Genomic DNA, 13,555 nt, shown 5'->3' with positions numbered 1-13,555 from the left:
TGATTCTCAAGCTTACCAAATCCACTTTTGTACCTATAAAAAACTAGAATACCTTGGACATGACACTGCTAGCTTTAATTAGAATGATCACCCATTTTCACGTACATAAAATGTATAATGCAACAGCATGCACTTGTAATGTTTGCAGCTACCTTGCATAGTACTTGGTTGGCAAAGAAGAAAAGGCCAAAATGCCACAACCTTGGGCTTGTTTTCATGTTCTGCTTGTTCTCAAAACGTCAACAAATATATGCAACGTTGAACTTTACTACAAGGTAGGTCTGCCTAGGTCACGGTATTGGCACTGAATATGCAAATGAAAGCGATTAATGCAAAGTGTATCGTCGAATAATGCATCAGCCGAAGGTTTCAATGCATGCAATCAAAACAAAGACGCATCTTGTGCATAGTCTAAATGCTGCGTTCGTTCGGCTTTAACCATGGAAAGTGTGACAATCATTGCATCTCGTCAATAAGAGCGCTAACTCGTACCTCTATACAAACAATGAACCCATCATCCACCATATTTGTATACTTGTTATCAACTTTTTGTACGGTGATAATCAGCATTGTCATGCGATCCTTACGTGCTTCGTGTCTGAAACCTTTGTTTTTATTTTGGAGATAATAAAGATGATGGTAATGTGTGTAAATTGCTATTCCTCTCTTGCAAAATTAATACGTATACAAAAAGATTAGAGAGAAGATATGCAAGTGGTATGCAATACTTTGCGCGTGCCATGTTTGGGTGAATGGATTGGTCAATTTCAGGGTGATGATGATGCTGGGGGGAGAGAGGGAAAGGAGGGGGGAATAGTAAACACTAAAACCGGGGAAGAAGAGGTATTACTTTTGAGCAATCATCTTGGGAACCTCGCCGTCCTGAATCTTTTCAGTGAAGATATCGAGCCAAGATTTGACCTTTTCGTAGACCACAAATGTCACAGCTTGACCGGGAGCCACACGTAATACACGTGGAGTCAAGCCCTTATAGAACGCCCTGAAACCTTCCTTGGTATAGATCTCGTTTGATACAAACTTAACCCGCTCCCAACCTGAACCAGTAAGCTTTGTAGACTTTTGAATGCGAGTCTTGATAGTATCGATGGGAGCATTTGACAAAGGACCCATAGCTCCAGAAATACCACCAATAACCAATGTTTGATAGGAAGGAAGCTCATCGACATTTTGAATCTTTTTGCCCAAATGCTTGAGCTCTTGATAAGCGGTGAAATTGGCGGCCTGATTGGTTGCTATGGAAACGGCTGGGTTAGGATACCATGTGCATAATCCCGATAATAATGATCCTTACCTTGTCTCAAGGCAGTCAAGCCAACACCCTTATAGAGAGCAAGGAAACCTTCCTCCTTGATAATGGTAAAGAGAGCGTGTGGAGCCGATCTGTACTTGGGCACTTCAAGAGGATCTGCCAAGCTGTGACGTTGTGCTTGCAATCTATCATTTGTCAAACGAGTTAGTGACATTGCAATGACAAGAAGATCGTGTTCAATTCTTTGCACCTTATCTTAATGAGATCCATGGGTGAAACAACTGCTATTGCTTCCGTTGTACCAGCAGCAAGACCAGCTAAAGGGTTATACGAAGGTGAGAATAGCCATAGATTACAATGTTGATGATACGAAGTACTTACCAAAAAATACTCCAGTGGTGCTAACCTTGCCATTGGGATCTGCCATCCATGACTTGTACAGCTCAAAGGAACTGAAACGGATAGCCATCTTTGGCACGATACCGGAGACAACTGCACCCAAACCTTTGTAAAGAGCCCAAAACGACTCATTCCTTACAATCTTGGTACCAACACCAAAGAAGCCGAGTTTCTTGGCCTATACGTATATATACACAGCATGAATAAACGTTCGGCTGTAGGATTGACGACAATAATAATTACACCATGGTTCCTGCTTAATTGCATTCTGACTTTGACCGTATCAAGTGGATGGCAAGTACATGCTTCCATAAATCCAGCACTACCACCGGCAACGAGATGGGTGAGAAGAGAGGTGGGCTTCTTGTTGTCACGGCTCATGATTTTAGTGGAAAATGGGAAAAAGAGATGATCGCAACAAGATGTCAATACTACCCTTTTATATAGAGCAATAATCCTTGGCAAATAAATGGTTGCATTAGGGGAGAAGAGGATCAATCACCAAGAATTAGGGAGCTTTGGGGGGGAGGTGAACATACATCTCATCATGATGCTCATCCGACCCCCCCATCCCCCAATGACGCCTTTTAGAAAAAGGGGAAAAGGTGGGTTTACATACGTACGTTGGGGGAGGTGATTGTCTTTGTTCATCCAGAATCTTCATTTACATTAGGAAAAGGAAAAAACAATGATGGCTACATGCGTGCAAAGATGGTCATTGTGTCTTTGTATTAAGGATGAGATAATGAGTTGCTCTTAGTTTGAGTGATAACATGCTGAATGAAGAGCATCTTGCTGATGATGAAGAAGGTTCAAAGGGCGTATGGTCAGGTACATTGCATTGCTCCCTGGATATGATCAGCGCGGTCTCTTTTTACAAAAAGTAAACAAACAAGCTGATGGTGCATCGTCATTTCCCCCCGCTCACGCTTTGTATCTGATTCATTTGAGATGCATATTGATATTTCGTCCATTGTAATTTTACCATTCAAAGAAAAAGAAGTTTTTTGCCGTACTGCCCATTCTACTGAAAGAACAGCAGTAGTATCGTCGCAAATGATAAGGGGTGCTAAACCGCGTCAAGTAATGGTGCTGCTGCTGCAGGCAGTAGTCTGTGCTCGGTACATAGATGTTGACCCACCCAATGGAAAGTTTGTTGACATGGGGCCATAGTCAACAAATATAAACACCCACAAGACTTGATCGCCACTGTACGTAGTCAACCTTCACATCATGATCAAGAGGTATTTGTTGAATCATTATCAACTTTTTGTATATATCTACAGCAGTGAAACAACGGCTAAAAGTGATAACCTTGTGAAGATTTTGCCACCTAGATCCTTGTTGGCTGCAGGGAACCTTCCATACAAGTGCCTTTGGATCCCAGAAGCATTATCGTTGGGTGGGTGCATCTCGCCCTATATAATACATGTATGCTCCTCTCTCTCTCTCTCCCTTTCAACTTGCGCCTCCCCCTTGGTTCTTTGTCTCCTGTTTGCCAAGAAGCCACATCGCAAACCAAGTTGCTCTTACCATGAGCGTGTCATTAAAATATGCTGCATACACTTTACTCCTGGAGACAATGTGCATCTTTTAGCCAAAATTGAAAAGCGTTGCATGAAAGCATGTCTTTATTCAGGTACAAGATGGCTATTTGTTTGGTGTCGTCATTTGTTGCATTTAGCGAGTGTTGTCGATTCGTTGCTGGTGATTATGGTAGCGCTCCTCTGATATGTTTGTGTGTCAGATGTATGTAATCGTAGCTGGGCGGGCTATCGATAAAGGATCGGCTTGTGGATGTTTAACCGACAAAGTACATCTTTGTGTCATGTGCATCGTAACTCGAAACAGCATACAATTTCACCGAGGATTGTAAACAAATTGAGATCTCTACGTCGATCAACATTGACAGAATTCATGCAACGTGTCTCATGATAATTGATAGGTTGTATGTAAGCTCGCATCGATCATCCAGCAAAGGAATGGCATAGGTGGGATAGAATACTTTGTCACAAAGGATGTTGTATGCTGAAAACGTTGAATATGGATGATGATGTATTATTGTCCTCATCGCCGTGTTTCTCGAGTAGATGGTAGAAACCGAGACAGAAACAGAAACAAACAACCGAGGCGAATCGGTGATCATTGTATTGGAAATGAATGTGCTTTCACACCTTTCTGCCTTTCATTTGCACTCGGCTGTTCCTTCCTTTTCCACATTCCTTACATCTTCAAGGCCGTCGTCGATCATGGCAGCTGTACAAACAACCGGCCCCGTTAACGTCGACGACCCGTCATCATCATCATCATCATGGTATCCTCATGATCGTCACCAAAAGTCATCATCCACACAGCATGCCACTAGTACAACCAAGGCTTGTGCTATCGAATCATTGTATCATTCCAATGGTAACGCCAACAATAGTAGTAGTAGCACCCACGTATGCAACTCGTTGCAATCATCATCGACCGATCCATCACTTTTTACTTCATCCACTGGTAGTGTTCAATCATTGGGTGCTCAACGACGTCTTTATCAGCCACACACACGCTCTTCAGCCACGGCATCTCCACCACCTACACGTTGGCCATCACCCACGACAACTGAAGAAGTCACTCAGTTGGTCAAACAAGTGCGTGGAACAGGAGACAATCATCAACAATTGGCATTGTGTAAGCAAATGATGCAACAAGCAGCACAACTTGAAAACGTCAAACAACAGCAAAGTGATAGCACTCTGGACTTGGATAAAGCGCTTTTACGTGATGCATTGCAAACTCATACACGGCATTTATTGAGGCGCCTTGCACGTAACGGATCATCAGCAAGTGGTCAAGCACAATTTCTTCTTGGCACGTGTATTGGTAGTGGTACATTGGGATTTGACAAGGATGTATTCAAAGCATGTGAATGGTATGAACAGGCTGCCAAACTTGGATATCGGGAGGCTGCTTTTCGTGCTGGTGCATGCTACGAATATGGTGTTGGCACGCGACAAGACCACGTGCGAGCTGTGGCGTATTATGACAAGGGAGCGCGCATGGGCCACACACCAAGCATGTATCGTCTAGGGGTGATTCTTTTGCGTGGCTATTGTCGTCAAACACCGCAACCACGTACTGCCATTTGCTGGCTCCAAAGAGCGGTTGATCCAGGCAATGATCCACAACCGTTGCCATGTGCATTACATGCACTAGCCATGGTACAGCTTACAGGCGAATGTACACGTACAAGTCTCGTTCCCGATACCGCATATGCATTACATCTACTTGAGCGTGCAGCATCCCTTGGCCATGTACCCAGCATGTACAAGTTGGGTGAATGCTTTGAAACAGGCGACCATGTTGATCATCCCGATGACGTCCGATCCATTTATTGGTATTCGTGTGCTGCACAACATGGTTGTCCACATGCTGCTCTTGCTCTTTCAGGATGGTACTTGACTGGGTCGTATACAATCGATATTCTTCCACAATCCGATCATGAATCATTACTTTGGGCCAAACGTGCTGCATCCACCCGCATCGAAACTCGAGATTACTATGAAGGCCTCATTCCCGTCAATGAAACGGTGGCGAATGCATGCTTTGTCGTCGCCCATTATCTCGAACACGGTATTGGTGTATCACAGCCACAGCCACATGATGCAATTGCATGGTATCGTAGAGCAGCAGCACTCGGCCATGAACGTGCAACATTACGCTTACAGGATCAACTCGACTATGACGATACCAGCCATCCTTGTACATCCTCCTCGTCTACCACAAGTTCAAACAGCTCCAAAAGCAATAGGAATAGTAAACGTGCCAACCGCTCGTGTGTCATCATGTAAAAATGCCCCCTTTTAATTAATCTATATTCATCTATGTTATTTCATCACATAAGAATATCTTTTTGTAAATATACATACGCTTTGTTCTATCATGTGCTATAATTCAAATCGCTCCTGTTTCATAAACCATATCGATTCTGGATGGCTGTAATGTCTTGCAAGGTTTCCACAATGCCGCATCGTATCACCATGGGCGCACAGACCAAGTGCCACGTGTGTATTCGGGTATTCTTGTCGAATCTTTTCAAATTCGGTTGCATAATCAGGCCGTCCATGTCGAATGTCGAATCCTTCTTCCATGTCAGGTTCGGATTGTCGTGTTGTGTATACACGTAGTGTGCAATCAACGTTTGCCAATTCATCCACCATCGCATGCAATGTATCTAAAATCCAGGTTTAGTTTGCTTACGAAGGTTCCATTCAACAAGTACTCTACCTGTATCCCGCATCGTCCACAATACGATAATCTTTTTAGTCTTGATGCATTCATTTGGTTGCCCCAATTGCTGTATCACTGATATCCAAGGTGTGATGCCTACCCCTTCAGCGACGAGTACCACCACATGAAAATCCGCAAATTGTTGACCATTTTCCAACTCTGAATGACCCATAGGAGCACTGATTCTTAGATGAGAGGGACGTTCTCCAGCGATGGCCATTTCATGTAATGCCAAGGTATCTCTTCCACCAGCCCGAATATAAAATGTAAGGGTATCATCGATTGTGTCTAATTGAGCAATGAATTACTATTGATTCAGTGGTATACCTTATTCCTCCTTCTTACCTCGATCAAAGCGGCTAATGGAAAAAGGGTGCGCATACACTTTGCTTACCATCCATGATGAACATCCCCAAGATACAAATGCAAACTGAGATGGTTGTTGATCAGGGATTTGAAATGCTGGATGCACCTGTAGTTTGATAATGTTGCCAGGGAGCGCCTTGAATCCAACCACGCGTGCTGGTGCTGTGTGCACGTATTGCCAATATTGATCACGTAACCACATGAACGCAGCTGCCACATAGATCAATCCAAATGCCCAATGATGTAGATATCCAACAGCGACCAATACTGCAAATGCTGCCAGATGGGATATACGGAAAAGTCGATAGGATGCGTGTCGCACCAACGGATGAGATCCAAACACCAGTGATATCAATGCTGTTGCCATCATGGTTCCTGTCGTATAGCGTACGTTTGAAAATAAAGTCTCCAAAAGATGGCCATGACGTGCATAATTGCGTGATAATTGGAAACAGGCATGGTAGAGTGCACACATTCCACCCATACTCGCAAACCATAGATGCCATTGAAGATTATTGGGAAAGGTTGAGATGTGGCGCACGGATAAAGCAATAGCAACAGCCATGTTGACGACCGCTAGCTGTGCGAAACGATTGGCGTATTCTTGATGAAACAAATCACGATGCTCGGATACCAATACTCGATCTCGAACTAGCACATGGAATGCATTCAACAAAAAGAGTGCGATCATCGGTAGTGTGTTGGAAAGTGATAATCGCATATCAAGTAACTGGTATTCGTATTCAAGTGCATGTCGTATCCGGCAATACCATACTCCATACCTCTTGTTGCCTTGTCGTTGCTGAAACTGGGACCTTAGGCCGATACATACAAAGAGTAATATCACTGATGCCAAATAGTGCCAAAACGTCTGATAGTCTCGCTCATAACGCACAATGGTAGGTGCTGCATCCGTAACCTCGACGTTGGCAGTAGTGTCATCTTGAGTCGATGGGTTCGTTTCCATGGAGAATGCGAGTCGAAAGTAAGAGCTAGCTTGTAGCGCGAGGACAATTGTGAAGAGAATGAGAGCAATCCAGGTAAGTGATCGCTTGGTGAAGCCCTCCATCATGCTGAGCCATTAGGAGGGTGGGGCGTGGAAGGAAGAGGAGAAAATAGTAACAGCTGACATTATCCGCTTTTGACAGCTCAGACCAACAGCTATCAACTAATTTGCATGATGATTGCTTGCTCATCAACAAGGTTATCCCACCCAAAACCTTCTCTTGTACACTCCTCCACCACGACCAATCGTAACAGCGTCACTGAAGCAGTTGCCATCACCAAGGTCTTTACTCCATTGTCTCAAGTAGCATTCTTGCAGCAACGTGTCTTACAGCCTTTCCACACATGAACAGCAGATAGCCCCCATATAGAAGGGCCTTGTTTACGTGTAGCACTACTTGTTTCAATACATACGCCCTTTTACGGATATGGATACGAGATCTGAATATTGGTTTGGTGTATGGGATGGAAGGAATTGGGTATACGCAACGCGTGGAAAAGGAGCCTTGTTCTTACCGTATCCACTGCCAACTTCGACTTTGATGCATATCATCCTGAACGATTGATGGATCTAATTACTATCATCATTCTTTGTGCAACCTGTCAACCATGATCATCCAATTGCATATCTCAACACACCATGGATATGATTCGCCCTCCACGCATCAAGTGCCACCCCACATCCATCTTAGCACAATGCATGCCCAAAGGATAGAAACTTTCCAAACCGATGTATCTTCCCCCCCATTGGGGAGTAGGCCTGCCCAATTTACCTCTTGCGAATGATGTATAATGGATTCAAGGGTTATACTTTAACGGATACGACATTTGCATTGGCCAACTGTTTCCAAGTTCCTATAATGTAGTATGAGACGTTTCTTCTTCCTGAATTGGACCTCGTCATGCGTGTGCCACTTGATGCATTGTATGATAGAAAGGTATATAGAGGATTATGGAAGTCTATCTACGTATGAAAGGCGTGATAAAGGAAATAAAGAGAGGAAGCGAATGAGCCTGATTGATTCATTGTGTCTTAAACAAAGGCTGTATACCATTGTATAATTGACTTACCCTTTTATGTGGTTACGCAGACCTTGTCAACAATGCCTTAACACATGTTCCTTCTCTTTCTGATTTAGACCTTGTAAGATACATAGTTGTATTATTGACATGCGGCGGTTGATAACTTCAAGTATATGAGAGACATATGCATCCAACATCTTGAAGGATTGGTTGTTACAAGGTTAAGCTCGACGCTGACAAAACTAAGCACAAGCAGCATGCTGACAAATAATATTGGAATGGGGAATGTAAATCATAGCATTGAGCAGTAGCAACTTGCATCGTTGCCGAAAAAAGCAATCCATGACGATAAATCTCTCACAACCATCATCATATGACTTATGAATAAGCTAGCATGTATAACGTCAATCTCCCATCATCGTTAACATTCAACATGATCAGCTTTAAAATCCAATTCCATATGCAGGGTTCTAACATTAAGCATCCCCAAAAGTGAACGATAAAGGATCATATGCATGTGTGTGTGTGCTTGTGGACGATCATCAGGCTGTGTATCCAGGCAACGGGTGCGTGTCAAAAGTCCGAGGCAATCATGTGCTTTTGTGTGCTTTGTTCACCGACTACTTTTAAAAGAGCACACATCCCGGCTGTCGTGTTTCTTTTTCTTTTTAACCTTTATTCACACTACAACTATGGCGGCGTCAATGACCAAACCTCCTCCTGAATTGACTGATTCACATTCCATGAGCAGCGGCAGCAGCAGTAATGGGGATGACCTATCCGACTTTGAGCATGACCTGGACGTGATTGAGGGCTGGACCACTGCCGACTTTGTATCTGAGAACGACTTTGACATGATTGAAATGTTATCTGCAGCCTTGGAACAAGTGACACATCAACTTAATGACAAACAACGAGAAATTCGGGCACGATCGACTGAGTGGACTACCAAAACCAAAGAGAAGTTGAGGCGACAAACGGCACGATTGGAGGATCAGAAAACACGGCTCCAAGCACAATTATTGAAGAAATACGATGCGATCGAAGTGAGGATGAATCGAGATGCAAAGACCGTACGTCTTCGAGATAAGATCTCTTTTGTGGTGGGTGTCGGCAACGCGTGTGTATCTCCGGCTTTGGCAGCTCGACTACCGACCTGGATCCCATTGTACTACACCATTCAGTCGTTGTACTTGCTATCATTGCGTTACCTTATTTACAAGGTGAAAAAGTGGCATTACTTTATCTTTGATCTTTGTTACTTTGTCAATGCCATGACATTGTTGTTCCTTTGGGTATTCCCTGGATCTCGTGCCATGTTTATTGCCACGTATTGCTTGACGAATGGACCAGTCGCATGGGCGATTGTCACATGGTAAGCGAACGAGAAAAGTGATGGGTATCCATATTGATCTGGTGGTGGTGAACAAACCATCCTAATTAGGCGAAATTCACTCGTGTTTCATTCATTGGATAAGATTACCTCGGTTTTCATCCACATTTTCCCTCCTCTTGTCATGTACACCATCCGTTGGTTACCCGAACTCGAATGTCAATCGAGCAACTATCGCGATACCCGATTTCCAGGAGTCACCAATGACATCACCATGAGCTTCAAAGAAGCCATGTTGCTATCGACAATAGCCTACTTGATCTGGCAAGCGCTTTATTTTGTGTTCATTATGGTGCGGAGAAGAGAAAAGGTGGAGTCGGGTCTACGCATGACATCCTATTCATGGCTACTTGATGATTCGCATGGACGCAAAGGACTTATCCAAAAGGCTGCCTTTGTATTTGGCGCAAAGTACAAGCTATACATGTTCATGCTACTGCAACTCGTTTACAACGTGGTCACCACCATGCCCACCTATTTCCTCTTTCAGCATTTTTGGCTGCATACCCTCTTTCTCATCACCATTTTCACAGCAAGTATCTTTAACGGTGCCAGCTTTTATATTGAAGTCTTCTCAAGGCGTTACGCTCTCGAAGTTGAAAAACTGGTTGAACGATCAAAATCTGGCAAGCAGGATATGGACAAATCAAAGACAGCATAGATTTAATTCTTCCATCAGTACATAAAATGTTTATCCATACTCTAATGACCCCATTGAGAACCCCATTCATTTGGATTGGGTGGATGGCTTGATCGTACATGTTGTCCATTTATCGACAAATTTGACATTCCAAGCGATAATCGTCTAAAGGATAAAAAGCATCAATCATTGCGTTGATATTGTTGTTGTTGTTGAATAGCTTACTCTACAATCTGGTCGGATTCAGCTCGACGATGATGGCAATACTTTAAACAGCTATCTCGGAAGCTTGCCAGACTCCGTCCATGATCGGCATAAAACTAGAATAATGATGAAAAAAGGCCCGTGCACACACACACACACACATACGCCATTTACTATTCTTACCTTGAGTCCTTCTTGCAAATTGTTTCTAATCTCCACAAACTTTTGGTATGCTTGGCTCAAATTCTGTAAAGCGCGTTCCCGCTTGGCTGTGGCTGATTCATTTTCCCTTGCTGTGCAATACTCTTGGTGCACTTGAGCCAATTCCCTTAAGATTTGATTTTGCCTTTCATCTTGTTGGTCGATTTGCATCAGCAGGTCATCGTATTTGCGTAATTCCTCCGCAAATAGTTCCTCAAATTGAGCAGGATCAATTTTGATTACAGGTGATTTGGCGGTCAATTGAGCTGCTTTTTTTAACAAGGCGGGTGATATGTCGTCAGCATTGGAGATTCGTTTGGCCTTGTCGGTGATTTGTCGTCGCATCACCAAATGTTCATCCATCTCATCCATCAATCTCCTCAATTGCTCAACAGCTTCCCTTCCATTTGATGCTGACTCTGTATTCTCTGATCCAGGAACCGATTGCTCTAGTTCTTGTTCTGGTAACGCAAGAATATCAATGATCTTGGCCCACGTATCCAATTTGCGATACACAATTTGATCGGCCTTTTGAGCAGACATGAGCGTATTACGATGTTGTTGACCTTGGGATACCATCTCAGCTGTAAATACACGTGACTCGGGGCGATTCCATTCTAAATTAGCCAAGTTAGCCGCTATAAATCCTATGCTTTTTAAAGGTACTCACGTTCACGGTATCTTGACCTTAGTGATTCATCACTTTCTTGTTCATCATCCAGTGCATTAAAAGCATCCTCTAGCACCTCAAGGTTCTTGGTCGATGCCTGTTGGACCTTTTCCCACATGTCATAAAGTGCTTGAGAGCCACCACTTTGACGAACTTCAGCAGCCTGGCGCTGAAGATGACCAGGTAATCCATCGGTTTGTTCGAAACCAGCAAGCGTTGTCGAAAGGTTGAGCGATTGGATGGAGCTAAAGAAAACGGGAATCAATGAGGAGATGGTCATAAGAGTGAATGTATAGCAATAGCAATCATACCTATGGTATACAGCTGTAAGTTCTTCTAATCGAGCAATGATATCTTCTTTGATGACACGCTCTTTTCTATCGACATAGACACTGGCAGCTTGATGTACAGCAAAAGGGACGAGCTTTTGGAAAAGAGGCAAACCAATGACAGGATGAGGTGATCCACGTCGTTCGTTAGCGAGCATGATAGCAACAGGATCAGCAATCTCGGCTGGTGGCGTTGGCTTAACCATTTCTGATTTTTGGATGGGTGGCAAAGCTGATTCAGAAGGCAATGTTTCCAAGTAAATGACATCATTGTCCTTTTCAGCACGTGCAAGATTGGTTTGAATGATTTGTTGAAGAGAACGCAAATCGCTGACAACAGTGTTGCTGACCATTGGTGTACCCGAAAAGAATGACTTGATCATGTCGAAAGCACGCTTGACGAGGCTGTTGGCAATACGTAAACGCGCCACTTCTTCGCCATACTTGTTTTGTGAAATGCATTCGCACGATTTGCGGAATTGGGCAGCGGCATTAAAATGAAGCGCTTTCACTTGCATATGCGTGAGCCATGGTTTGGGGAATACGCCTTGTGTGGATGAATGGGTGGCGAGTTCATAGGCAGCATCATAAAACTCTGCAATCTTGATAGCCAAACGAGCGATGGTGCCATCTCGAAGTTGATCCATAGCAGCACGTTGCCATATACATTCTTGTGCCTGTGCCAGCATCAGGTTGATAAGCGTTTGTAATGCACCACTGGACATGTCTGCTGTGGGTGGAATACGCATCTCGGGTATGACTACATCTTGCAAGTGCTTGAAACAGCCAGCTGCGCACTTTTACTGTCATGAATCAATGGTTCTGGTCCTCTCTCTCTCTTTTCAACAGCACCCCCCCCTTTTCCCCTTACCTGAAAAAAGTTACATGCTCTCTTAACCCCTTCAGTTGTCAATCGATTCTCCGCATTGCCGAGTTGGCTGTACATGGCACCGATGCAGTAAAGAACACACGCCTTTTCATAGTGCATGTTGCGATGAGATGTGATATCTACAATGGGAAAAATAAGTGATGTGTCTATATAAAAAGGTTGCTATTGTTATTCACGTACCTGTGTTGCTAGTTGAAAATGCCGGATGCCAAGGAAACTCGATACCCACCTATCATCATCATTATGCAAGTGCAAAGGTTAGCCGAGAAATCAACCCCTTGCCCCCTTTTGTTAGCCTCATTCGACTTACATCAATTGGGAATTTAGAGCCAATAAAGACCAGCTGTGCATAATATCTATTGTCGTGTCTTAGTTTTCTCGCGTAAATCTGCCAAGACATGGAGTTTCCAAGGTTACTTTATCAAACGATTCAACGCTTTTTCATTGGCTTCCATATAAATACAATCGTTACGAAGCTCGTCGAGAACACGAAAGTCGTCTGTGTATATGTCTGGATGCTCAGCATATCCGTTTGAGATATACTTGCGAAGATGAGGTGTCCAGGTTACTCGCTCGGTTGATTTCGTGTCGATCGAGAGCATGTTGCTTTCCGACGATCGCTTAGAAGCTGTTGGAGAAGATAAAGGCGAGGCGCCTAATAGACTAGCCATGATATAGGTCGTATGTGTATGTGAAAGGTGTGTGTTATTGTCAAGGAGGAAGCAAGAAAAAGCAAAGAATGGAAAAAGGAGGTGGTGGTGGTTGGTGGGTGGTGAGAGAAAAGAAGCCTTGAATCACGCAGCAGCCGTGCTGTTGCCAAATAAAGGGACTTTTTCAATTAATTGTGTCAAGTGCTGTCTTTTATTCCTTTTACTTTTTGATACTATCTTATAC

The 13,555-nt window shown here is 43.6% G+C and overlaps 5 protein-coding genes across 5 annotated transcripts; 2 read left to right on the top strand and 3 right to left on the bottom strand.

The window, feature by feature from the left end:
- Nucleotides 1–846: 846 nt before the first annotated feature.
- O0I10_007481 (uncharacterized protein) lies at nucleotides 847–2,050 on the bottom strand (the record flags this gene model as incomplete). Its single annotated transcript, XM_058487497.1, has 5 exons — nucleotides 847–1,253; nucleotides 1,313–1,455; nucleotides 1,521–1,587; nucleotides 1,652–1,847; nucleotides 1,913–2,050. The coding sequence occupies 5 exons, from the start codon at nucleotides 2,048–2,050 to the stop codon at nucleotides 847–849; spliced, it is 951 nt and encodes a 316-aa protein (XP_058341797.1).
- Nucleotides 2,051–3,918: 1,868 nt separating this feature from the next.
- O0I10_007480 (uncharacterized protein) lies at nucleotides 3,919–5,502 on the top strand (the record flags this gene model as incomplete). The annotated part of the gene is made up of 1 exon (XM_058487496.1): nucleotides 3,919–5,502. One exon carries the CDS (start codon nucleotides 3,919–3,921, stop codon nucleotides 5,500–5,502), a length of 1,584 nt encoding a protein of 527 aa, XP_058341796.1.
- Nucleotides 5,503–5,598: 96 nt separating this feature from the next.
- O0I10_007479 (uncharacterized protein) lies at nucleotides 5,599–7,379 on the bottom strand (the record flags this gene model as incomplete). The annotated part of the gene is made up of 3 exons (XM_058487495.1): nucleotides 5,599–5,885; nucleotides 5,939–6,229; nucleotides 6,287–7,379. 3 exons carry the CDS (start codon nucleotides 7,377–7,379, stop codon nucleotides 5,599–5,601), a joined length of 1,671 nt encoding a protein of 556 aa, XP_058341795.1.
- A 1,648-nt stretch (nucleotides 7,380–9,027) lies between these two features.
- Nucleotides 9,028–10,389, top strand: O0I10_007478 (uncharacterized protein; the record flags this gene model as incomplete). The annotated part of the gene is made up of 2 exons (XM_058487494.1): nucleotides 9,028–9,710; nucleotides 9,780–10,389. 2 exons carry the CDS (start codon nucleotides 9,028–9,030, stop codon nucleotides 10,387–10,389), a joined length of 1,293 nt encoding a protein of 430 aa, XP_058341794.1.
- Nucleotides 10,390–10,430: 41 nt separating this feature from the next.
- On the bottom strand, nucleotides 10,431–13,332 carry O0I10_007477 (uncharacterized protein; the record flags this gene model as incomplete). Its single annotated transcript, XM_058487493.1, has 9 exons — nucleotides 10,431–10,533; nucleotides 10,594–10,688; nucleotides 10,756–11,390; nucleotides 11,444–11,688; nucleotides 11,755–12,569; nucleotides 12,644–12,780; nucleotides 12,842–12,890; nucleotides 12,972–13,017; nucleotides 13,079–13,332. The coding sequence occupies 9 exons, from the start codon at nucleotides 13,330–13,332 to the stop codon at nucleotides 10,431–10,433; spliced, it is 2,379 nt and encodes a 792-aa protein (XP_058341793.1).
- Nucleotides 13,333–13,555: the final 223 nt, after the last annotated feature.

The sequence above is a fragment of the Lichtheimia ornata genome, assembly GCF_029851405.1.
Source record: "Lichtheimia ornata isolate CBS 291.66 chromosome Unknown scaffold00036, whole genome shotgun sequence".
NCBI lineage: Eukaryota > Fungi > Mucoromycota > Mucoromycetes > Mucorales > Lichtheimiaceae > Lichtheimia > Lichtheimia ornata.
This window is presented reverse-complemented; position numbering and strand designations above follow the sequence as displayed.